The 26,535-nt window shown below is 33.4% G+C and overlaps 1 protein-coding gene across 2 annotated transcripts in view; it reads right to left on the bottom strand.

Moving 5' to 3' along the window:
- Window positions 1-26,535, bottom strand: part of LOC118746768 (transmembrane protein 184B-like) — a 798,314-nt gene that overhangs the window by 591,045 nt on the left and 180,734 nt on the right. For both annotated transcript variants that reach the window (XR_004993886.1, XM_036480679.1), the window contains exon 9: window positions 20,534-20,587. Coding sequence is in view for 1 of the 2 variants with exons in the window: in XM_036480679.1 (XP_036336572.1) it covers window positions 20,534-20,587 (54 nt within the window). In the remaining variant the exon portion in view is untranslated. The remainder of the gene's footprint in view (window positions 1-20,533; window positions 20,588-26,535) is intronic.

The raw sequence follows: 26,535 nt of genomic DNA, 5'->3' as shown, positions 1-26,535 counted from the left end.
ATATTAAAAATAAAATGTTAACAAGCCACAATAACATTGACAAAAATTTGAATTTTTTAAATCCTACAGAATTTTTTCTTTCATTTGGTATCCAGTTTTATTCTACATTGCACTGAATTTTATATAATTTTTAGAATTCTACATATCTTTGAAGTTATAAAGTTCTAATCAAGGCGAATTTATATAAGGTGGTGTTGATCCATCAGCTGTGAGTAGCGTTTGATTGTCAAAATTTTGTATTTCGTTAGCGAGTGAGTGAAAACGCGAGAGTGTTTGTATTTTCTGTCGCCCTTTTTCATTCGGGGAAGAATAGCTGAAATTTGACAATGGCCCGCTAAAAGCAAAAACAAAATACAAGTAATTGTTGTATTTGTAAAATCGATACCACCTTATATGTATTCGCCTTGGTTCTAATAAAAAAATTCTAAAACTAAAAACGCAGTTTTACTATATTTGTCTTTTTTTTTGTTTCAACATGTTTCAATCTTTTTACTCAGAATTTTTGGAAAATTTTTAGGTACGCAATTTTATAAGTATAGCCCATTAAATTACAGGAGGATAAAATGCAAAATTCAAGTGACTAAAAGTAACGTTGTTTTTTTTTATTATTTTTAATTTTTTTTTTTTGCTGGCGGTGTCACACATTTTAAAACTGCGTGTCTAAAATTTGTTTACAAATGCTAAGTAAAAGGCTTGAAATTTTGCCTTTTTTTGCATTTTTTTTAAGTTTTATAAAAGTTTTGGGCAACATTTTCTGCTCTGTGAAGTTTTGTCAGGGGAAATAGTTGCCGCGAAAGTCAGATGGTTGTTTACAACGACAATATTATGAAATGCGTGAGCTGGACAAGGACAGGAAGGCAAAAACATGCCTTTTTGGTACGGTTGAGTGTAACATCAAACACATTTTGCACCGTGGAAGAGCAACTTTTTTAGAAGAAACGAAATCACCATTAATTGCTGTCTCTTGTTTTGTTACTAATGAAATATTTTTAAATTTAAATAAAAAAGTAGCTTTCAAAATCCATTTATTTATTATGGTAGGACAGCTTCTCAAACTATATTGATGCAATTTTTTCATTTTAAGTTGTTGGAAAATAATGAATATCTAAATCCCGCGACTAATCCCGGCATCTCAGGATTGTATAAACGATATCCCGAAAATCCCAGGAGCGCAAAAATCGAAAAAATTAACATCCCTAGTTAAAACAAACAAACATTTCGCCGCCGTTAGCTATGGCTGCTTGCCGCTTTTTTGCTCGCTAACAGCCATACTTATGACTGCTTTTGTGCACATCTTTGCTAAATTCTGCCTCTCGTGATTCTTTAAAAGGTTTTGCTTTTTTTTTGGTTTGCGCCTTTGCTTTTCTCGAAACATTATTGTGCAGCATGGAAAATGGAGCAAACTAATACTATCGCGTTGAAAATGTTGTATGTATAGGAATGTATGTATGTATGTATGTGTGTGTGTGTGTGTGTGTGAATAACGGTTTTACATCTAAAATAAACAAACTAAACTGATTAATGAGAGATCTACAAGTAGTACATAGGTAGGTATGTACGTATGTATGCGCATTTGTGTGTACATATATGCACTAAGGGACGAAATGGTAACTGACAGCGCCTTCATTGGCAGCAGCACAGAAATTAACTTTAGAAGCTAAATGCTGTCTACAACAACAAAAGCAATACAATTGTCGGTAATAAAAAGTACAACAACGCTTAGAGCAATAGGTCCATTAAGCGACAGAAGGTGACGACTATCTATGGGGACGACATGTGGTATGAGCAACATTCGACCGGTTAACGACTGAGCATACTTGAACATATGGGCACAAATACTTTCAAAAATACATACATATGTACAAACATATTTACACAATGTGACAGTATTCTGTCGTATTTGAGAACGCGCAGAATCATGGAGAGAGATAAAAAAAAAGAGATGCGCTGAATATAGAGTGGGTCGATGCTTAAACGAATTGAGTAAAAATTGAGAGCGGAGACTGTAAGTGAATAAAAGTTTTCTTTTTTTAATTCGTTAAACAAATTTTTTCCTATTTAAAAAAATACACTTTCAATATTTTAATTTGATTTAATTGATTAATTAAAAAGCAAAACTTTCTGAAATTTTCAAACCAAGAAAACAATAGAAAAAGCGCCTTTTGAATTTTAAGGTGTTTTATAATTTACGAAACTTTTTCGGAATTTTTTGGGATTTTATTAGTTGTTCGATTTTATTATCGATATTTATCGATATTGTTATCGAGATTTATCGATTTTGTTTTCGGTATTTATCGATTTTGTTATCCATATTTATCGATTTTGTTATCGATATTTATCGATTTTGTTATCAATATTTATCGATTTTTATCGATTATTTAACGATAAAAATAAATGTAGTGACGAGCAAAACTGTAACATGATGTAACAATTTTTATTTCAGCCACCGCTAACTTTCAAAGTTCTAACGACTTTCATACTTTTGTTGTATATTCTTATTGGTACACCCCTACTCCCGCTCTAATAACGATTTGAAATCAATCCAACAACAATAAAAAAAACCTGGAGACAAAAATGTAAGTTAAGGCAAATGCTACAGTTTTGCACTCACTCTCAGTTTTGGATTTTACAGTTATCTTTTGCTTAGTTGGAAGTCAGATGACTTTTTTCTATATTGTAATTTATTCAAGAAGTGATCACCAATAAATAATACTAGAGTTCCAGTTACTGTCGAAATTCGACAGCTTTTCTAGTTTTAGAAGCCTTGGAGAGGTTTTCTAACTTAACACGTAGCGATACTTATACGGTACAAATTAACTAACCGGAAAATCTTCTGCTAAAACGTAACTATTTTTTTTTTAATCTCAGAAGGTCTTTGGAGGACTTCGGCAGGACTTGGAATTGACCCGATACATTCAAGTTTATCGATAAATTTCGATGATTTGATACATATCGATAGTTCGATGAATTTCAAGAACACTAAAATTCGATAACTCAACAAAATTCGTTAACTCGGCCAATTTCGATAACTGTGAAATCCGATGGCTCTATAAATTTCGATAACTCAAAAATGTAAAAACTTTGGATACCTTTATAAATTTTTACTTTTGACATCTCCACATTTTTCGAAAACTATCTAAACAGTTTGATAACTCGTTACACTCTGTTAAGACGATTAAATTCCATAAGCAGTGATAAATCGATAAGCTTATATAACCTTGAAATTTCGATAAATCGATAAATTTTGAAAATTCCATAAACTTTGCTTTGTTGAACCAACCAATTTCAGTAGATCAATAATTATAGATAACTCTGTAAGTTGAAAGAACTCCATGCATTACGACTCCTCGATATATTTTGTAAAGTCTATAAATAATGATAATTCAATAAATATCGATAACTTGATACATTTCTTTAACTTGACAATTTTCGTTAATCCCACAGGTTTTTATAGCTCGATAACTATCCGTAAATTTGGACAACTAAGTTTCTTTGTCTATACGTGATAAGATGTGACGTGATTTTATGTGATGTGATAGGATGTCATGTCATGTGTTGCCATATCCTCTGATGTCATGTCATATGATGTCATACCATATGATGTCATATCATGTGATGCCACGTCATGTAATGCCATGTCATATCATATGATGACATATCATGTGATGTCAAGTCATGTGATGTCATGCCATATAATGTGATGTCATATCATATGATGTCATGTCGCGTGATATCGTGTGATGTGATATCATATTATGTGATGTAATATCATGTGATGTCTCTTCATATCATGTGATATAATGTGATGTGATGTCATTTAATGTGATCACATTCCATGTTCCGATTATTATATGGATAACCCTGTTGATAACTGTGCCGATAAAAATACCGATAACGATATCCATAAACATATAGAAAAATACAACGATTGCAAAATCGATTAATTCATCGATAAATATAACAATCATCAGTATCGATTATTGTACATATCGATAACAATATAAATCAATAATTTAATCGATTATTATACCGATAACAATATCCATTATTGTATCGATAACAATATAGATTATTATATTGATTATTATATCGATTACAATAGCTGTTATTTAATCAATAACAGTATCGATAACAACATCGATTATTTTATCGATAGCAATGTCGATTATTATATCGATAAAAATATCGGGTTTTATATCGATAACAATATCGATCTTCATCCTCATCCTTTTCTTCATATTTATCTTTATTTTTGCATATTCCTCTTTTCCACCTTTACCTTAAAGTGTTTAAATTTGCTTTGATCTTCGTTTTTGCCGGTACCTCTAGGCATCTTTGTTTTTTTTTTTATTCTCAAACCGCTAAACCGCTGAGAACCATTTCCATGTGCATTATTCCCCTTGAATTTGACAATTTATTCCCAACCAACCAACTGCCGCTAAAGAAGTTTACTTCATAAATTCAAGAAATGTTCTTACCCTTTTAGTTACCCTAATTCTTATGTACCTGTCATTGTCTCCATTTTCATCTTTATCTTCACTTTTGCCCTTTTTTTTGACTTCATCGTTCTCATTTATTTCTTCATCTTCATATTTATCTTTATTTCAAAGCTTAATTTCCAATGTGTAGTGAAACAACAGGCGAAACATGTCAAATTGAACATGTTGCAGCAACATCTATACACAATTCGAAAATGTTTAAACAACGGTTTTGGCCGTAATTTTCAACCAATTGTGAAACCATAAAAATTCTGCCCATCTACCGAAAAATGCCTTTCCAACCGTGTTCTTGGTTTTGAAATCGGTTCGGTAGAATCGCCAAACGAACGGAGACAAAATTTATGTTAGCGTATTAATATGTAGATGGTTAATCAGGGAACATAAATGTAAATAATAGATTTACTGCGGAAAGGCGGGACCGCAGGGAAAGTGGCAAAAAATTGCGAAGTTTGCCACATGAAAATGTTAAAACTGAGAAAAAATATAGCCTAAAGTGTTACTAAGGACAAAAGAAGTCTGTCAAAATATATTACAGTCCGATATCTTGTGAACTTAGTAGCAAGTAGCGCTGCAGCCGCTACTACAGAAGCGCTTAAGGTATTAAAATTGAATGCAAATCAGTAGACAGTGAGGCGAAAAATTGCCAAATTGAGCGCAATGGATCATAAAAGAAGAAAAAAGCAAATTTGATCAAAATACATGTACGAGTGTGGCAGCGTTTTGCTGCATCGCACGAAAACCGGACCGTTGCCTATTGGGATATGTTAGGCCTTACAGAATGCAATAAAAAACACATTTTTAAGATTTAATTGAGGGTTATTTGGTCTGACAAGACTAAATTAATCGCTTTCAATCAGATGGCCGGGCATGGTATTGGATCAAAGGCCCAAATTAAGCCTAAGCGCATCATGTAAGGCAAACTGTGAACCACAGTGGTCGGTCAATAATAGTTTGGAGTTGTATTTCAAAAATATTGTTGGTCCGTTAGTACGCATTATGCGTAAGGAACAGTATCTGTTCATATTTCAACAAAATTTGAACTATGTAGTCGAAAAAATTAGAGTTTCTGCTGAAAAATCAACCAAAACGCACTGCACATGTTCGCAAAGACTGGAACAAAAGAAAACATTTGCTAATTTGAAATGACCTCCACAATTCGAGGACATGAATCTCATCGAGAATTTGCGAAATCAGCTAAAAGCGCAGCTTACTAAATATCCAAGTCCGTCCAATGGAGTACATGAGCTGTGAAAGCAAACCAAGGATATATGGGAGGCTATACCTACAGAATTTTTACAGAGATACACATTAGGTATGCCAAATTGCAACCAGGAACTAAAAAAAGCAAAAGTATACTGAACATTGTGTTAATAATTCTTTTTTTTCGTGAAAATTGTCAAAAAGTTGTTAAAAATATATGAGTGCAAAACTGTAACATTTGCCTTAATTTACATTTTTGTCTGCTGGTTTTGTTAATGTTGTTGAATTGACTTCAAATCGTTATGACAGAGGAAGCAAAGATGTACCAATAAAAATATACAACAACAGTATGAATGTCGTTAGAACTTGGAAAGATAGCGACGGCTGAAATAAAAAGTGTTACTCCATGTTATAGTTTTGCTCGTCACTGTAAGTAAATGTGATCTAGATAGAAAAAAGACAAAAAATATAACCTTAAGCAAAAGCAGATGAATGTATTTATGTACATATTTATGTGTATTGGTGGTGAGAAAAAAGCGATACGTAACGAAAATTTCACTTCTCCAGTGCGGCCCAGGCGCACTTATTTTTTTTTATATTTTTCGCACTCCCCAGGCCGTACCTGCGTACGCCCATGCTGCTACCCTGTATCAGCTGTTAAAACTTGTCAAATTTTTCTTTCAAACTTTCGGTAAGGAATAAGCGAGTGGATGAAAAATATCTAACGGCAAGAATGGCCCATATAAATGTATAATAAAGAATACATTGTGTGTCGCTCTTTTAAGTTATAGCTGACAATTTTTGGAGTTTTTGAAATTTTTTTACAAAGCTTGGAATGTGAATTTATATGGTGATTAGTACATACACACAAACATATTTATTCAGATTCGCAGCTCTATTTGCGTGCGAAAACCGTTAAACAGGTCCGTAAATATTCGTCATTCGGTGCTGTGCGCCATTTAAATGAAAACAAAAAAGAGATAATAACACCCAAAGAGAAGTGAGTAAATTCGAAAGACAAGGCAAATCGCATACATCGCATATGTACATCACCATGCCGCCCGCGCCTCTTGCTCAACAAATGACAGTTGAATATTAGCATATTTTTGTCTGTATGTAATATCTGCGACAAAACACTTGCAAATGTGCACACAAATTCGTAGGCAACTGTATGTAATATAGTAAGTGTGGCACAAAGTAGACTGCTATCGCACAAGAGTGCCTGTGTATGTGTAGGTGGCAGTGGGAGTGTAGGTGCCAGTGGGAGTGTAGGTGCCAGTGAGAGTGTAGGTGTGTATGTGCGTAGGTTTCCCTTTATCCATTGGCAAAATTTTTGTTTTTGTTGCACTGCTGTGAATCGCGAAAATTTCATTGTATCCTTATGGTTACTTAAGCTTGCGAAAGTAAATACGAGTTACTGCAGTTGCGTATGTGTGTGCGGGAGTGATATACATATGTATGTCATTTTGTACCGTCTGTGCTTGTGTGGGAGTTACGGGAATATTGTGAAAATTTCATATTAAATGGCACTTTCCCTATGGGATGCCATGGTGGGTATTTTTCAACTTCTTAAGGCACCCAAAGTGTTGGAAAATCGAAAGGGAGAGAGGTTTGTAGTTGCTGCAATTGAAGCGGCAAAATCTTGTAGGGCAAAATAGGAAGCAGACCTTATGCCCGTTTCAGTCGACTCTATGGATCTAGGCAAGGTAAGTTCCGATGGTTTGTAAGCAAGCGACCCCAGGTTGGATTTCCGGCCGTTGGATTATTTTAAAGATAATGCTTCACCGACAGTCGATTGAGATCCTTTGAGAATAGCACGCAACTGCATATACATAGATACAGTAGTGCGATTCAGGGTCTAATTAAGTAACTTATTTACGTGATATTTCTGGAGAAAAAGCTATAATCAAAATTTTTAATTCCTCTCCTAGTATGAAAAAGAAAAGCTATCAAAGGATATATGAACAGTGACTCAAACAAATGACCTCGTGTTGTTGTTTTTTTTTTCAATATTCGTAATATTTTTCGAGCTAATTTTTTTTTGTTATTTTTCTATAAAAATACCGTTCAAGACTTACCAAAAAACATATAAATCACGGTTTCGAACTTTATACGAAATTCAGGAAAATTATACAAATTTTTATCAAAATTTCAGCTTTTTTCTTTACTTCATGACTGACGCATTTTTTTTCATACAAAAAAAATTGTCGAATTTATTTTGTATGGAAAAAAATTTGTAATGTCGGCGGTAAAAAAAATTATTAAAAATCAACGCGATTTTTTAGCAACTTAAGACTTGCACATTATTACCCTAGAATTTAATGGGTTATTAAACTGCATACCCAAAAAAATTGAAAATTTAGCTGAAACTTTGCAGATTTTTCATAATTTTTGCACAAAGTTTGAAATCTGGATCTATATGGTGTTTGTTATATAATGAGCTAGACTTTTATGAAAAAATAATGAACATTAAATAAACGAAAGCAAAATGGCCAAAAATCAAAATGTTGTGGCTTAATTAGCTGATCACAAGTGTATGTATGTATATAATATACAGCGATCTAACATAACAGTTATTGATGAAAACTGTCATTGAAAAAATTCACACTGAAGGAAATGGTCTACAACTAAGTGATACATACCAATCGATTTATTTTTTTCATCGAGAATATAAATTGAAAATAACTTTTTAATTGTAATTTTTATGCAAAACTAAAAATAATAACAATTATTTTTGAACTTTATTTTTAAAAACCAAAATTTTTATATAAATAATCTGCAAATAACGAATTATTTTTGATTTTTATATAATTTTTAGATAACATTTAATGAAGACTTCTATTTATAAAAGTCATCAATAAAAATCAGTCAGTGACTTCTACTTTTAAAAGTCATCAATATAAATCAGTCACCGACTTTTATTTTTTAAGTCATACGTATAAAAATCATCATCGTTTTTCCCAGTTAAGAAGGAGTTGGAGAACAAAAGTTTACTACGACTTATGAATACAAATGACTTTTATAAGTATGATTTAAAAAATTAATGTCAGTGACTGATTTACATTGATGACTTTTAAAAGTAAAAGTCACAGACTGATTTTTATTTATGACTTTTATTAATTAAAGTCTTCAATAACTGTTCATTTAAAAACCAAAAATAACTGTTGCAAACACAACTGTGCAGATTATTTATATAAAAATCAAAAATGATTGTTATTTTCGAGTTATAAAATAAAAATCAGAATTAACTGTTATTTAAGGAGTAATTAAATAAAAGTCAAAAAATAATTGTTAAAGGGTGATTTTTTTAATAAAAGCTGTAACTGTTACGGTCACTTACAAAATGTATTATGCAGCATTTTCATGCGCACAGGTACATGTTTACGTACATTTGTACTCGCATATCATATACACATATGCACAAATACACATATAAACATATGCAGCCCACCCATAATACATTATACTTGTTGGAATATGTAGTAACATTCAACAACAACCTTACGGCTGAAGTTAAAAGCAACATTTCTTGCAACTTTTGCTAACTTTTTCATTACTTTTATTTGTCGTTTATCAAACCATTTTTAAAAAGTGAGTTCTTTGGTACGGAGCAAGGTAGAAGATATACTTACAAATTCTGTAACGTGTCTTTAGTATCTTTATTAGTATGAATTTGCTTGAATATAAGTATCTAACGGCAACGAGGCAACATTGCGTTATACAAACGAGCATTGTATACTGAAAAACAACAAAAGTACCATTTCAGGCAAAGTGCCAGTTAAGTCACAACAACAATTATTAAAAGGGTATCTCTGAACGAGCTTATTTGTTGCATAAGTTGACAGGCATATACATACATACATATGTATATACATATGTAGATATGTTTATATAAAAAAGTCTACTGGAAAAAAGGTTGATAGAAAATGTGCTAAGTCCACATTAAAAGAATAAAATCTTAAAGAGAAAATGTGGTAAGTCCTAAAAGAGCCTATAAGTCTGCAACAGCTTTATTTGGAAATTGGCCGATTATTGGTACTAAAACAAGACGAACTAAGGAATAAAACTGCATTTACAGATTAGAAAAATATTGAAAACAAAAAAAGTTAGACGGCTTTTTGTCCCTCCTGAAAAATAAAAAAAAAATGGACTTAGCACGTTTGCGAACTAAGCCAACGATATTTGAAATGATGTACATAAAAAGTTGCAAATTAATAGCAAGGTCCTATGAATGTTAGATTCGAGTTGTTCTTATTTAATATTTACCTTTCACAAGATTTATTTAAAAGATGCAGATAATTCTTATTAAAAAATATTTCTAACCTAATAAACACCAAGTTTAATAATTAAAGAGCTTTAACCACTACAGTAAAATTGGAAAAGAAACACTGAATTTATGCTACTTTATTTGTATTTACATTAGGGTATTTATTGGTAATAGCAAATATGTGGTTGATTATGCACCACAACAAATCTTTGCGAAAGATGCAAATTTTCGGTCAATATCTTTTACCGCCCAAGCCCATTAAAGTTCAAAGTGCTCAAACAATTTTTTTCTTAACATAAGTCGATCGCAAACTTAATCCTTCACCAAAACAACTTTTATTAGCAAAATAACTATTTTTTTAACTTGCCAAGTGATTACCAATATATTGACATTTAAATAATAAGACTTAAAAATTAATTTCATAAATACTATATTAATGTACAGAACTTAGAATTTTGTACTAAAATTGCAATTTTTTCGAAACTATTACACCTGGATAATTTGGTAATAGGAGATTTTTAGTAGAGCGTTAAATTTGCGGTCGAATTAAGCTAAGAAAAAAAATGATTGTGAAGTGTGTACTGGTTCGAATAAATCGACTTTGTTCAAAATATCTTTGTAAAATTTTTTCGAGCCAGAGCAAACAGCCACCTGTCAAAACCACAGCTCCTAAAATAAAGATTTAGAGGTCGCTCAACGCAAATCTATATTTTCCTCACAAATAACACAGGAAAAAATTTTCAATTTTGAAATTTTATAACTCCCCTTTTAGTCAACGTATCGGAATGAGTGATGCATACATACATATTTTTAATGAAAATTGAAGGCTGTAAAAAAGTGACGATCTCATAAAGAAAAGGAAATTCTCCACTCCTCGGTTTCAGAGAATGGGGCCCTTTGTATTTATCGATTTGATGTAATTCTCAAGAGGCTACTCACTGTCAGTTATCAGATGAGGGTGTACGGTCTAAGGGCCTTTTTTAGTAGCTGGCGACCGGAAGAAAAGAGATTTTCGCACCAAACCTGCGGAGCTAATATTGCGGACAGAGTGGCGCTCAGTTAGTTTGGGCTGGTTTCCATTTCATGCTAAATATTTTTGTGTAATTAACTCTGGCTTTTAAGCTGGGGTTTTTAATAGAGCATATAAAGCTCTCATTTCCCCTTGTTTGTTTTATATAGCAAAGTTCTGCTAGTTGTGCTTTAGAGACTTTGGAAATATTAGAAAGAGCTGTTGGTCAGTTATGATTAATAACTTTACCAAGATACAATGGACCAACTAATCATATTTCAGCTGAATAAGCAATGGATGATCTTCTCAAAGCCGTTCGTAATTATTTCGTACTTTTTTTACTTGTAAAATTCCCAATAGTTATTTCTTTAACTACACTTAGAAGGGCTATAAACCGCCTGAAATTATTTATTTCCTCCTTCCCTTATTATTTGTAAAATAGGTAAAATAGTATTATCTTCCTAGGTAGATAGATAGATAGATAGAAGTATGGACCAGGAGATCTATTGTGCCCTCATTCTCCTTACAACACCTTACTCAGTCCTCCTTAGGAAGTCCAAAAGATTGTTTGGTAACATCGAGTGTATGTAATTCGTCTCGAGATGCTTCCCTCGTTTTCTCTTCACGGCGCACAGTGTTTCCACTATATGGAGGCTGGTGAAAATAAGTCATGGTGACAGTTAATAGAAAAAAATATATATATATTTTGGGCTTGGAGCGGGCAAAATAGCAGTCATAAACGCAAAGTTTCTCACCATTTACTTACCCCCCGCCACTCTACAAACGGTACATTTCCAAGAAAATACTAGAATCGGCTAATCAGCTTAGTTGCGTTTGGCACTGAACCCATAGATGCAAGTGTTTGTTTTTCAACTGTAATCAAGTGTCATGGATTATTCGTGTGAAGGTATTTATCATTTGTTTGATATGTTTCTCCTTTTTTATCAAAAAATTTACTTGGAAATGCAGTTGCTAAAGATGTTTAGTAAACAAAATGGGAAAACCGGTTCGTCAGATCTTAAAATTAGAGGCATGTCTTAAAGAATTTCGCTTAGCTTATTTTTGCATAATATCGCAAAAATAATTTTTGTACAATACAAAAAAATCTGCCCCAAAAATTGGAGGAATGGAGAATATTCATATCTACGTAATTTTTAAGCATAAACTTTGTATTTCTGAGAGTTCCAGTTCTCTCTTCACTACCAAGCCCTTCTATCGTGATGTGTGGTACTAATGGAAAGAAAGACTAGAGTCCTATCGCTGTTATCTCTGCCGCTTTTTTGACAAGTATATCTGCCGCCTCATCGTCTTCTATTTTTTTGTGGCTCGGAATCCAGAGTAGGAAGACGCTATTGATTGAGACGCACTCGAGAAACATTACTATTACCAAAACTCTATTTAGTGGGTTAATAATCGAGATAACTCTGCTTAATGATCGAACAAGGTACTCTAGGACAATATGTTGTTAAAGGGATTGATAGTACGTTTTTCAACCCAGCCTAATTTATTGTGGAAGTAAGTGCATACATACATACACACATACAAATGTGCACATATAAAACATCATATCAAGTTGTATATATTTGTGAAATGAACTGCAAAACTTTTTCAGAAGCTATTCACCCAAATACTTTAAAAACTTAAGCCAATGAAACACGAAGCCCTACACCAATTTTCACACATTACATACATACACACATCAAATTTGCATATTTACGAATTTATATTTAGAAATAGAGTATGTCACCTTGTCTGCCTGGGTAGCAATTATTTATTTATTTGGTTGTTTGTTTTATTAATACTTTTTGCCTTTTGTAAAACTCATTCTATTTGTCTCTTATTGCCTACCTTAGTTCTTGATTTTTCTTGTTGTAATTTAGGGCGTAGAATGGGGAAATGAGTTTTCAGAAGAGAAATATGTATGTAAATTTATAGCTGTGAAATGGAAAAGTTTTTTTTTCAGAATTGTCATCGCACATTTGTGCCTGATGGTGGCTAAACCTGAGTTTATATCATTTGTATAGACATATGTACATACACATTAATGTTGAATGTATATGTATACCAGCATTTCGACTTGCACACATACATACATTTGTATGCATGTATATCTTTACGTTAAGTATCTGCCTAAAAATGTAGCCCTGCTAACAAATTTTCCTCTTGCTTTGCATTTATCCACTTCTCCAGCCAACTGCGTTACTTTGCTTCCCAATCCATTATAAACTTTTTTTATACCAAAAATTATCGTTATTACTTTTGTGTTTGCACCGTCTTGATGTCTGAAATTCGGCTAAATTATTAATGGTAATTTAAAGGCTGAAAATTTAGTGTGTATCTTTTTATGGCATTTGTGGTTTCGTTTTACTTGAAGAACTGCTTGCAAAAGTTGTTTACGCCTTGGCGTATACGCAATGAGTGAAAACAGATTAGGCTGTAAAGGCTACTGAAGTTCACACTAAGCAAGAGATATTTTTTCTTAACATTACAACTTTTTTACGCCTTTGCATAAGAAAGGTATCCACGGCGTATACACAATATCCATGTGTGCTGGCTGTGCAATTGGACTGCACAAGGAAAATCTCAAATTTTGCAATGACAAAAAAACACCGATACACGTAAACTTCATTTTGGGTCGTAGATTATGGATCTGTATGCCGTTTTTCCAGATCAGGTAATTTTCCCAAGATATTTTCATTTTAAGTTTGCATTGCGAACGACAAAAATGCAAACTTTAGCATGGAAAATGTTACTCATATGCCATGTAGAAGTATGTGATAACACTATTGGAAGTCTCCTGATGAGAAGTCTCCGATTGGAAAATATTGATTTTCAAGAATTATATACCATTTCTACGAAAAAATGGTTTTCCCCATATAAATTGCATGAAAAACTTTATGGGCTTTGAGGCAACTCTAAATATATATGTATATTTTTTCCAACAAAAAGCTACGGGTATTCTTTTTCGTTTTTGAATTCCTAGAGGGTGAAAGCTTAACATTTAAAACTTGTTTCGCCCGCATGAGTTTTTGGACCACCCTAATAGTCGCCGTACCCATTCTTTTTGGGATATAAAATTGAACTAATAATAATAATAATAGATTGGCGCTTACACATATGTTAGTGTTTGGCCGAGCTTCTCCTCCGATTTGTGGCGTGCGCCTTGATGTTGTCACACAAATAAAATTGAACTCTGAAGCGCATATCAGGAGCAAAAAATACGCATGGTATGCTATAATAGCTGTTCAGTACCCTGCAGTAAAAAATTATCAATTGTTAAAACTAACCAACTTATAGTTAGCTTTTTGGCGAGATTTCGATTAATACCTTACTTTTAATTAGCTATGACAAAACCAACTTAAAGTGAATTGTAAAGTCGTGCAGGAGTCATGCAGACGCAATCGGGAGTTGGTTTTCTTTACAAGTTCTATTAAATATCATACAAAAATTACTTTCAATACACTTTTTTTCTGAACTTCGCAGATTCTTTTTCATATTCAGGACAAATAAAAGGAAGATCGAAATTTTATACTATCATTTTGAAGTTATGTCTGACGGTGTTCGAATATGGGGTCACCCAGAGCAGAATATGTAAACAAATATGAAATGTAATAAAATAAAGTAAATAAATAAGTAAATAAAAAAGTAAAAAAACAAAAAAATATTTTGTTTTTCTTATTGATATTTTATGTCCAAAAGTAGTTAGTTACAAGTTAGTTGACATGTAATGCAGAGGTATCCAGGTCTGACTTTTTTGCGGCCATCGCCCCACAAAAGTAGTTAGCTTTTTTCGAACAAAATACACAGTTAGTAGTTAGCACTAGTGTTCGCGTAAACAGACTAAAGTTAGGTATAAGCTAACGTCACTCCCTGCAGGGTAGTACTTTAGCTTTTTCGTCTTCACTAGAGACTGTAAATGAAAATTATTCTAAGATTTTGGAATCAAAAAAAACATTGGAAAATTTCCTTAAGACCTAAACTTAAAGAAAGAATTTTTTCTTTTGCATTTGGTTTATTAATTTTAGGAAGATTTGCTAGGGTTTCTTTTCGGAACTTTTTGGCTTTTTCTGTTCTGTTTCTGTTGGTGGTAGATTGTAAGCGGACTGTAGTTTTTCAAGGAACTATATGCAGATTGAGGTGGCTTAGAGGTGTGCACCTGCCGCCCTCACGGAAAACCAAAAAGTCCATTAGGGAATACTTTGACCCACGCGACATACCAAAACGTCGAGTCGTTGGTGTTTTGCCACTCACTCAGGCTAGCACTTCCTTATAGTAAGGAACTCTTCCGCAATCTGCAGTTTGCTCACACATGTATTTGACCGAAAATAGCTGCATATGCCACTTCCTTTCTACTTGCAGGACCGAGACAAGTTATTATCCGCCCTGTTCTGCTCATCATAAGGACCAATTGCCGACGTTCTTTCCTTGCCTTCGTCCTGATTTCGGCATCGAATCGTATAGCAAGGCGTAGGTCGGCATGCGACAACGATGTGTGGAGAAACCCTAAGAAAGGACACAGAATCTCACGTACTTTGAGCAGGACAGCACGTGGGGTAAAGAATCGCTTCAGGTAGAAAAGAGTGAAGGTTTACAAAACCAGCATTCGAGTAAATTGAAGCGCCATCCAAGCGAAAAATGTATTTTGAACCTTTTATCCTTCAATATCCTTGATAAACTTAGATTTACTACACTTCAACTTTATTATCCTACACATACAAAATTTTTGGTGTTGCCACACTGAGTGGTAGGTGGTCTCAGCAGATGTTCAACTACAACTCGGCACCGGTTATCGTGGTCCTACAATAATAAGTCAAAACGAAGAAAATGTAAGTAGCCTTTTAATTATTTAGTTTTTTTTTTTAAATCCTCTTATGTTTTGCAAAACCCAAGCCTCCGCAATGATAATGACATTTTTTGTCTTCTTCATATTTATTATGTCCTTCAAAGATTAGTATTATTTCTTGCTCTCTCCAAACGGTAATTATATTTATATTTTACTTTTACTTTTACACTCGCTTTCAAGCAACACTTATTCACCACCTCAACATAAGGCAGACCGCGCGCGCAAATATTTTTACGCACACACACCCACACTCAGAAACCTATGCTCTTGCGGTTGGTGCTTAGTTAATGATTTCTATTTAACACCAAAAACACCACTTTTGCAATCCTTTCACTTCTCAAAGCCTCTACCGACCACAGCCATTTCCCTTCATTGAACTACACCTACATACATATGTATGTACATACTCATTGTTAATGCCGGAAATGTTGTTACACGCTTGTTGGCAGCATAATTTTAACAGCATAGCTAAGAAACGTTGTCAATTTTAGCAGAAAAAAACAACAACAACTATGAAATTATGACAACAAAAAAGGCAGCAACAATAAAAATGCTGAAATAACAAGCCATCGAGCTCATTTACATGGCAACAAAAGCAATAAGGTAGAATGGCAAAAACAAAAGGTGAGCCGAAAAGAACGCAGACCAGCACAGAATTGCGCATTTAGCGCGAATCGTAATTTTTCCCCCACACAAATGGCGGGCGGTGGGCGCACAGATATCTACAAGCAGATGGATGTATTTCTACCCAGCCAGCATTTTCAATCAAAAGCGACTCGAAATCTTCTCCTTAGAGCGGATGATCGCTCTTGCGAGTTTTATGTGACTCACCTAAGAATGAAAAAAGTATCCTACGGCTAGTGCCTCCTAACGATTAGACCGTGCGACAGGCAGCTTTTCACACAAAAAAACACAAAAATATTCAGTGCAATGTGGGCTGGCAATATGGGTACCAAAAACAAGTAAGAAAGTCTAAGTTCGGGCGGAGCCGAACATTAAATACCCGGCGGAAGTATTAAATATATGTTTTCCGCCTTTCCGAAAGCTGCCGCTACTGATAAGCCGGGGTGTATAAATTTTAAGTAAATTAGCGTCCTTAAATTTCGAAATATTGAAATTTCAAGCATTTCTGAAATTTACCGGTTATATGAAAAACGGCCGTAATTTTAGTCCGATTTCAACAATTTTCAACGGTATGCTTTTGTGTGGCAAGCACAATAACCGTACCGAGTTTGGTACAAATTGGTAGAACGGTTACCGAGACACATATATGTGATCATAAGTGGGCGGTACCACGCCCATTTTCCAAAATTTTATCACAAACATATTTCTTTGTTAAGAATTGTTGCACCCATCAATTTTGAAAAAATTAGCTTTAATATTTACTGATTTATCGAGGATTTCGTATTTTTCTAAATTACCGTTATATGGGATGTGGGCGTGGTTATTGTCCGATTTTAAAAGTTGTCGGCCATTTGGTATTTTGTACCAGGACCAACAACTGTGCCAAGTTTGGAAGAAATTGGTGCAGCGGTTACCAAGATATACGCATGTAACCATAAGTGGGCGTGGCCCATTTTTCAAAAATCTATAATATTCTTATTTTTCGTCTAAAACTCATTGTAAATATCAATTTTGAGTGAATTATCTTTAGTAGTTACTAAAATATCCCAGTTGTCGTATTTCTGAAAATTACCGTTATATGGGAGGTAGGCGTGGTTATTGTCCGATGTCGCCCATTTTCAATACCGTCCGTCCTATGCCCAAAAGAAGTCCACGTACCAAGTTTCGTTAAGATATCTCAATTTTTACTCGAGTTATCGTGTGCACAGACGGACGGACGGACGGACGGACGGACGGACAGACAGTCACCGCTTAATCGATTTCTCTTTTCATTCTGATCATTTATGTATACATTTGTCTATATCTATCTCGATTCGTTTTGCCTGTTACAAACAACCGTTATGTGAACAAAGTTATAATACCCTTGTGCACAAGTGCGCTCGGGTATAAAAAGAGAAAATTATGTAGAATTGCACAGAATTAAATATGATGTTGAACAAAGATGAAAAGGTATTAAAAATGTAATTTTAAAACTTTATTTTTGAATATCCTTGAAAATTTCCTATATTATTTTTGATAGAAATATATGTTATGGACTAATATGTATGTTCCTACTACACTGTCACATCCTTGAATTTCGTTCTTTTAACTTTATTAGTTTAGCATGAAAACAATTTATTAAAAGCGCATTTTCAATACCTATTCGTCCCAGCGAATAAAATTTTTTTTATCTACAGACTTTTCTCTTTAATTTGGTAACCATATTAATATTCTACATTGCACTGAGTTTTTTACATTATTTTTTTTTTATTAAAAACAACAATGAAATTTCTAAGTGCTTTAAAATAACCTGGTGTCAGATAGAAAAACAAAAGTAGCAGTTTTACTATATTTGGTCCCTAGCTTCGTGAGTAGTATATTTAGTTTTGCGTGTGTGTTGGAAATTTTTTATTTCGCACGGTGTTATAAAGCGAATTGCAACAGTGCGCAACAGGTCAAGTGAACACTTTTTCTGTGCAAAATTAAAGAAGGCTTCAAAATCGTTTCCTTTGAACCAAAAGCCTTAAGAACAGCGTAAAGGGGAGTCTAACTCTCGTTAATTAACCCATTTCCTGTACTAGTTACTTAGTCCAGTGGTGCCGTTTTTTTTTTTTTTTTTGGTAGTAGTAAAAAAGTAAGTAAGTAAGGAGTATTTTAACATTTTGAGAAGTATTTACGGCATGCTTGCAGAATACTTCAAACTTAACTTAAGGCCTATTAAAAGCATAAAAGAAATACGTAGCGTTATGGTGCAGAGTAGACTGAGGTGAAATATTTTGAAGGCAGTGATGTAGATGTGTTTATAAATGCCCAAGGACAGAACGCTACTTTATAAAATCCTTATATAAATGTATTATTGAATTTTTACGGATAGCTCTAAAACTGACATTCGGAAAAAAACTGCAGTCTGCATTTCTAAGGGAATATGCTTCCGTATTCCAAGCCGTATTATTTGCATTCATTACGACAGGGACAACATGATGGAAAATAGGTGGAACTCATTCGCCAGCCTTCTAACTTAGTAATTTCGAAATGAGCAATGTAGGCCTCAGCTAAATTTTGTTGGTAACTACATACATGCAAGGAACTTATTTTACTCTACATACTCATAAGCGGTAGGTCCCACGGAAACTCCTGTTTATTTGATTAAAAGGGATTCATATTAGGAATTTCTTAGCCAGCAACCAGTATAGCACTCAGCAATGACTGGGAGGTTTCGATGGTCTGCTTTATTAATAAATGTAGGATAGCAGATATCTTTTGAAATTGCAAAAGGGCGCTTTTCGAGGTGCAAACCTCTGAATTCGGTTGGCATACGTGACAACCGTATTTAATTTCATACCTTGATGAAGAGGAGTCGGCAGGCTACTTTTTGTGCTTCAGTCTCACCTCCGAAAGTATGGTCTAGTATTACTTTAAGTTTTCTTTCCAGCACGTGTTGTTGCGAGAGTCCGGACGAACAAGAGAGATTTTTCTCCAACGGTTAAAAGTTCATCACTGCAGTCATAAATTTAAAAAAAAAGCTCTCGATGAAAGGAAAAGTTAATCAAAACCCATGCCAAGTAACGTGCTCTGGCAGTGTACAATGCGATGTATTTTGATTTACTTTATAACGTTTAATAAAAATGTCAACTATCTCGCAAAATAGTACTGAAATCGGTTGTTGGGGAGCACGGGAGTATAAATTACAAAATAGCTGTCCTTTCGGCAGCACTGACTTAGTCATCTACCTGTTTTAAAAGTGCATTTTACTTTCTCGCATTCTTCCTTAGTAACAAACTACAAACAAATGGCTTTTTTCTTAAATGTTTTCCTTAGAAAATGTGGTATTACTCGTAATCGTTTAATGTAATGAGCAGTGATTAAAAAATGACGCTTATCGAAAATTGCGATAGCAGCTGGCGATTTATATAATTTTTGTTTGTACACGCTAATGGTCGTTTGATACCACAATGTTTAGTTGCTTTGAAGAATCAGAAAAGATACGCCTTCTCATTGCGGACAAGAATTGTCCTTCAGCACTCTTCTATGTGACTCGTAGATGACTCGAGAATGCGATAATTTGCCGAACAATATTCCAAATCCTGGCTGGGTACTGCAGAGTATTATATACGTGCACACATACCTTCGTAAGGATGTGTGTTAGTAAATAATTGCCACCCATTTACTTATTGTCAAGTACATAGATTTTATAATTTCATTATGTACTTATTCTACCACCTCAAAACCACACTCACAAGTCATGGAAGAGAGACTGTCATCATCCTTTGCCAAGAAAAAATTTTCCACCCAACCGTGGGGGGGGGGGGGGGCCGCTCAGGTGAAGCATAAATTTTTGATGCGCTTCGCTGCCACTTTTTATTAAGTTGGCTTTTGTTGTTTTTGTATATGCATATAAAATCGTATGAAATCTTTTGGTTTGAAGTAGCAACAGCAACGCTGCTGTCTTTTTGAAGGTGGCAAATTAATGACATAATTAAATTTTACAAACACATACATATGTACATATAATGTCAGTCAGAAATATGTTTGGAAGTAGGAAGTCTTAAACGAATTTCACTTATTTTTATGGAGCTTTGATAAAGAGCAAATTTTAATAGAAATATGCTTACCGTTATGGTGTGATAGGTGCGCGTGCCCGCTGTGTTGGTGCCAGCTTTGGTTGCCTGAAAAAATAAAATAAAAATAAATTAAGTCTTTTGTAAGGATATTTTATACGAATATACTGATACGTATAAACAGAGAAATTATGTGCGTTAAGATATTACCATATATGTGTGGGTCTGTAGAAAACAGGGGGATTTATCTCGAGGGTGAATCGGGAGCATACCTTGTGAAAATTAAGTAGAAAGTGTATGATCACTAGGAGATGTCCTTTATCTATTTCTTTACATCTCGCGATGGATGGTCTCTTAACCAAACTACAGAAGTGTGGTTGTGATATCGTTGGTTACGCAGGCGACCTGCCAAATACTGTTGAGGGAAAGTGCGACAGTACTGTCTCAGATGTTTTGAGTGCGACTCTGCGGATTCCCGTCAAGATACTATAACCCTTTGTAACACCACCAAAGTCATGAATCGTCCAAATCTAATTGCATATTAAACCTTTTTTCATACATAAGAAGCGATTGAAAATCAGTTTTTCGTACGTTCGCCTAACTTAGGAGTCCAAACGCTGATTACTGGGCCTTGCAAAGGATGGATCGATGCCTCTACCATGAAAGAAAGTTGTCACATGTTAACAAGCTTTTATTAAACTTGCTCTATAGTTATGTATGTATTAGGGCTCGTAAAATTATCCGACTATTCGACTAATCGGTTAACCGATTATTCGATTCGTAACCGTTCGCATGCTTATTAGTCGGTTAATGGTATTCGAATAGTCGCCCGCCTTCGATTATTCGAATAGTTGCTTTGCTTCGACTACTCGAGCATTGTAGCAAATCGAATTTCAGTAACCGAACTTTCATTGAAAGTTCTTTGACAAATGAAAAGATTTTTTTTTAAATATATACATGCACACATATGTATGTATATTCAGATACAAAAATGAGCGGACGCAAAAGGAGCTGGGTTTGGGATTTTTTCGAAAAATCAGAGGACGAAAAGGAAGTAACATGTTCCATATGTGGTGCAGTTTTGTGCTACAATCATCCACATCCTCACTGAACAAACATTTAACAAAAATCCATAACAAAAACTCACCAAAATGAGAGGTAGGTATTGCTTTAGCCATTGTCTCTAAAATATTTCGCAATAACATTTCAATAATTAGCGCACATTCTTGCAAAAAAAGTTTGCCTTAATTTTGCACATGCAATCATATATATGTACTACGAATGTAACAAGACTTTTCATATATGTATATGTATCTGTAAATGCAAAAAAAAACTCGAACTTAAAATATTCGATTAACCGAAAATGAACGGTTAGCCGAATAATCTAAAGTGAACGGTTATCCGAATAGTCGACAGCTTTCGACTACTCGAATATTGCTAACCGATTAACAGTAGTCGACTTCAGTCAGATTCGAATAATTCGGTTAATCGATTAACCGAATTGCCCGAGCTCTAGTATGTATGTATGACCAGATTTCAAAAAAAAAATCATCCATATTGCAGAAACTGAGATCAATAAGTTCTGTAAAGATGAATATCAACGAACATTTGGGAAGCATAAAATGTCATTTATAAAGCATCAATTTAAATCCATATAGCTAGCAGCGTATAATATGAAGACGTATTTGAAAAATAAAACAACAGTGATTGGTTCTATGGAATGGCCCCATTACTATTGAAAACTAAAGGTATATGCAGCACATAAATATTCATAAAGAATAGTTAAATTTATTACTGCCTGCCGAACCGTCAAATAGTAGTCATTCAGAAACCGACTGTGATAAACATAAGGACTGATGACGATTGTGTGTACGACTATTAGTTTGAAATTTCTGGATTTTCGAAAACCTAAATTCACGTTTAATGAATTACCTCTAACGAGAAGATTTAAAAAAGTTTTGTTATACTATGTCTCCATTGTGAGATTTAATGAAGATTTAGCCCTCTGACGAGATTTGACGTTAAATCTTTTGAGATTTACCATATAAAATCAAATCTCGAAAGGCAGTAGATTTAAGTTAAATCTTCGTCAAATCTTCAATAATATTGATCAATAAGTACAATTTGTTGGATGTGGCAACCACAAATTCACATGCCATAAGTCAAATGACATTTGTGTTTTCAATATACAGTTGAGGACATTGAAATCTAGCCTATCATAAAAACATGAATTTTCGTATTTTTAGGGATTTTTATATTTTTGTTAGTTTGGGAGGAAAATTAGTAATTTACATAATTTTGGTTGTAATAAATTAAGAAAATATTATTTTAAAAACTAAAAATTTAGAAGAAATGTTTTATAGTAATATCATGCAGAGTCTTCTCCGCTTTCTATAAGTCATTTACGCGCTGCGACAAAAAATTTATAAATTTCGGTAATGGTTCTGCTTCGATAACATTGCACCGAACATCCTCTAGAACTCAGTTCGTATTCATGATATGCCAAAGGCCCCCGATTGGATTTTCGGTTCCCTCCTATGAATAAGAGAATTCTACAAAAATTTTTCTTTCCGCAAATGTTTTTTACCGTTTTGATAATTTTTCTTAAATTCGGGAATATGATTCGGAATATGGTACCATTCTTTACACTTTCCAAACTATATATTATACATACATATTTACCACGAATATTATTATTATTATTATTATTATTATACAGAAAGAAAGTGATCAATCACTGACTTACAATAAATAAGGAGCGCTAGTTGCATAGACCTTCGGCAATTACCACGAATAAGAAGCCAATAATATTCAGAATTCATATAATGAAATTCCGCTTGGTACCTTCCTTTTATCTGTCTGTATATCAATGTCCGCAACTGTATTTATAAAATCATACATAAGCAAACGTCAAATATTTAAAAATGTGAACGTCAAACATATCTCGTTGTGGTAATGGAGACGGTTGTGATTTAGCAACTGGATTTATTAAATCTTAATGGATAAATCTCTCAATGGAGACATAGTATTATAAAGTTTTTTTGTTCATTTGAATCTTCAATCACAATATCTTTTTAAGGTCTTCGCAAGATTATTTATAAATTACATGTATAAAGCGGGGATCACATGATTTGTACGTTTGTGCAGATTTGTACATTTTTACAGTTACAGAGTGGTGTTCTTTCATATTTTGTTATTGCTCTGAACTCATTCTCTATACAAATTTCTAGACAACACCACTCTGTGACTGCCGAATGAGCAAATCTACAAATCGTGCGGTCCCTGATTAAGGAATTATGTAAATCTTTTCGCCAACGCACAGAGGAGTATTTGCATAGTAAAATCGGTCAAAACTATGTGGTGTGTTTTTTTGATAGGTAATGAAAGAAATCACACGGAATTTAATCATAATTAGGCATTTATATGAGAAAAAAAACTGAATTACATTTATCTTAGCTTAATTTTAGTGTCATATTTATACATCGAATACCATAGGTCCCCAAAAAACCTACTTCAGAAAAATTCAAAACGGCATTCATATTTTTTTTCAAATTCTGAGACAGGGTGTTTTTTAATAAAATTCTGAAATAGGGCATTCTTCAAACAAATTCTGGGGTAGGGCGTTCTTGAAAAGTTTTCTGAGATAGGGCGTCAGGGACAATATGACGTAGTCAAAAATTCTGCCAACCGATTTTATTATACAAATACTCCTGTGTGCAACGTGAAGTTCTTGGTAACTGCGACGAATATTGTTTTCCATGGATTCACAAAATTTTCTGCATTCTGGCTACACTTCTAGCTAGTAACGCTACTTCAAAAATAAGTTTTCCAACTCTTTCAACCCTACCAGGCTGACAGAAAATTTTTGAGTATGAAGTTTTATTTATAGCTCAGGCAACTTCAGTACAAAAAGTGAGCAAACGTAGTGCCTCAAAAGTACCTCAAAATTCAGGCTGATTTTTGAGAATTTTTCCGTTGGAGGCGTCTCGCATTTTCATCCATACAAAATAATTATGTATGTTCTAAAATACTCGTACTTTTATATCGAAGAAAACGCACAACTTCGAACTTGCACCTTACTAAACTGAAATTAAATTGGCTATAAAAATGCATGCCCAAAATTTTTCTAAAAAATCTGATTAAAAAATTTTAAATTTTGATGGCAAATTCTTGAAATTGGTTGAATTTTCGCAAACTTCGCTTTTATTGACAAATTTTACCATGGCAAAATTACTTGATTTCAGCATTACGTAAATTACGATAATCTGAACATGCTTTATATTTAAAATACTTTTTCTGTTCAAAATTTAAAAATCACCAATATGGAAACCCCGAAAATGACGCTGTTTGAAAAAAATCTTGTTACTTATTTCTTTGTGTAGTTAATTTAACCTTATTTGACAAGTTGACCCCAGTCATATTTTTTATGAAATAAATTGCCCATATTTTGTACGAAATAATTTTTTTTTTAAATTAAAGAACATTTATAGCAGTTTTGGTTTAAGTTTGGAAACTTAATCCAAATCGAAGGTCATCATTTGCTACATTTAAAATGGAATCGTCGTATACGCAATCATATTTTGTATTCATATTCTTTTTATTCATCTTTAAATAATTCCCTAATTAAACAAAATGTGCTTGCTTCATTAAGCAGCCTTTACAAAACCTTCAAATCCTGCACAAGGTCATCTTTATACATCTACATACAAATGTATATATCCACCCACCAGCAACAAATATTTCCCGTTGCTATTCTAATAAGCGCGTAGTGCTATGTATACCTAATTTTCTTTCTTAGTCACATACAAATTACGCATTTTTATGCGAAGACAATACAGGGTATTTATACACACTCTTATATTTTTGTACATTGATATACTTTTTATAGGGGACAATATTAGTGGGTCGAGGACAAGTTAAGTATTGTTGACATTGTAATCATTTTGCCTGCAGAGTAAATTGGCGTGAAGGCAATACATACATATGTATGTACACTAGGCGTCAAATGAAAGTGTAGTTTCATGAAAATATTTTTCCATTATTTATTTATGAAAATATAGTTAATTCTATAATATAAACCATACAAATCCAACTTTCACACTTTATATAAAGTTCACAAAAATTTAAATAAAAAGTTAATCCAAATTTTCACGTTTTTATTCAGAATTTCTAGAAAATTCAATTTTAGTCTAACAGCCAATTACACGAAAGCAGTTTAAGTAAAAAATTATTTTAATTTTTTAAACTTTATATGGAAATTGACAGAAAATAAGAAACCATGTTCCATTTAAATTGCTGGTGAAACCGGCGGTAAGTTTCAACCGGCTGCAAAATCGCGTTGATTTTTGAGATTTTTTTTTTGTTTGGAGACGGATTTCTGCACTTTTTTTCATAAAAGCATGAATTTTTTATGACATAAAATGCGGGAGACCGTTAGCAACAGACTTGCAAAAAACAACGCACGTTTTAGTAAATTGCACTTGTTACATAGGAAACACCGCAAAAGCAGTCTCCAAAAAAACATAAATTCTCAAAAATCAACGCGATTTTTTGCCGGTTGCAACTTGCATTTTATTAGACTGAATTTAAATGGGTTACAAAACTGAATATTCGCAAGTTTTCTAAAAATTCTGAATAAAAAGTTGAAGATTTGAATGATTTTTTTTAATTTTTGTGAACTTTACATAACGTATGAAACTTTGATTTATATGGTTTATATTAAAGAATGAACTATACTTTCATAAATAAATAAAGCAATAAATTTTGCATATAAATAATTGTGAATATTATATTAGAACAAGGTGTAAACTTTCATTTGTCGCCTAATGTATGTAAGTACATACCAATGTACCAGTAAGCCAGTGTTATTGTTACAATGTAGCAATGGCCATGACTGACTGCTGAGGTGAAAATGAGTTCGCAATGACTTTGAGCGTAAGTACTTTACATACATACACGCATACATTTTACGACTACAAGACGAAAAGGCAATGATATTAATTTATAAAGGAATAAAATTGCAAAAGGACTTTGCTAGATAAATATATTTACATGAG

The sequence above is a fragment of the Rhagoletis pomonella genome, unplaced genomic scaffold (genome assembly GCF_013731165.1).
Source record: "Rhagoletis pomonella isolate Grant_MI unplaced genomic scaffold, Rhpom_1.0 Rhpom_scaffold_00011, whole genome shotgun sequence".
Classification (NCBI taxonomy): domain Eukaryota; kingdom Metazoa; phylum Arthropoda; class Insecta; order Diptera; family Tephritidae; genus Rhagoletis; species Rhagoletis pomonella.
Note: the sequence above shows the minus strand (reverse complement) of the source record. Positions and strands in the feature narration are given on the sequence as shown.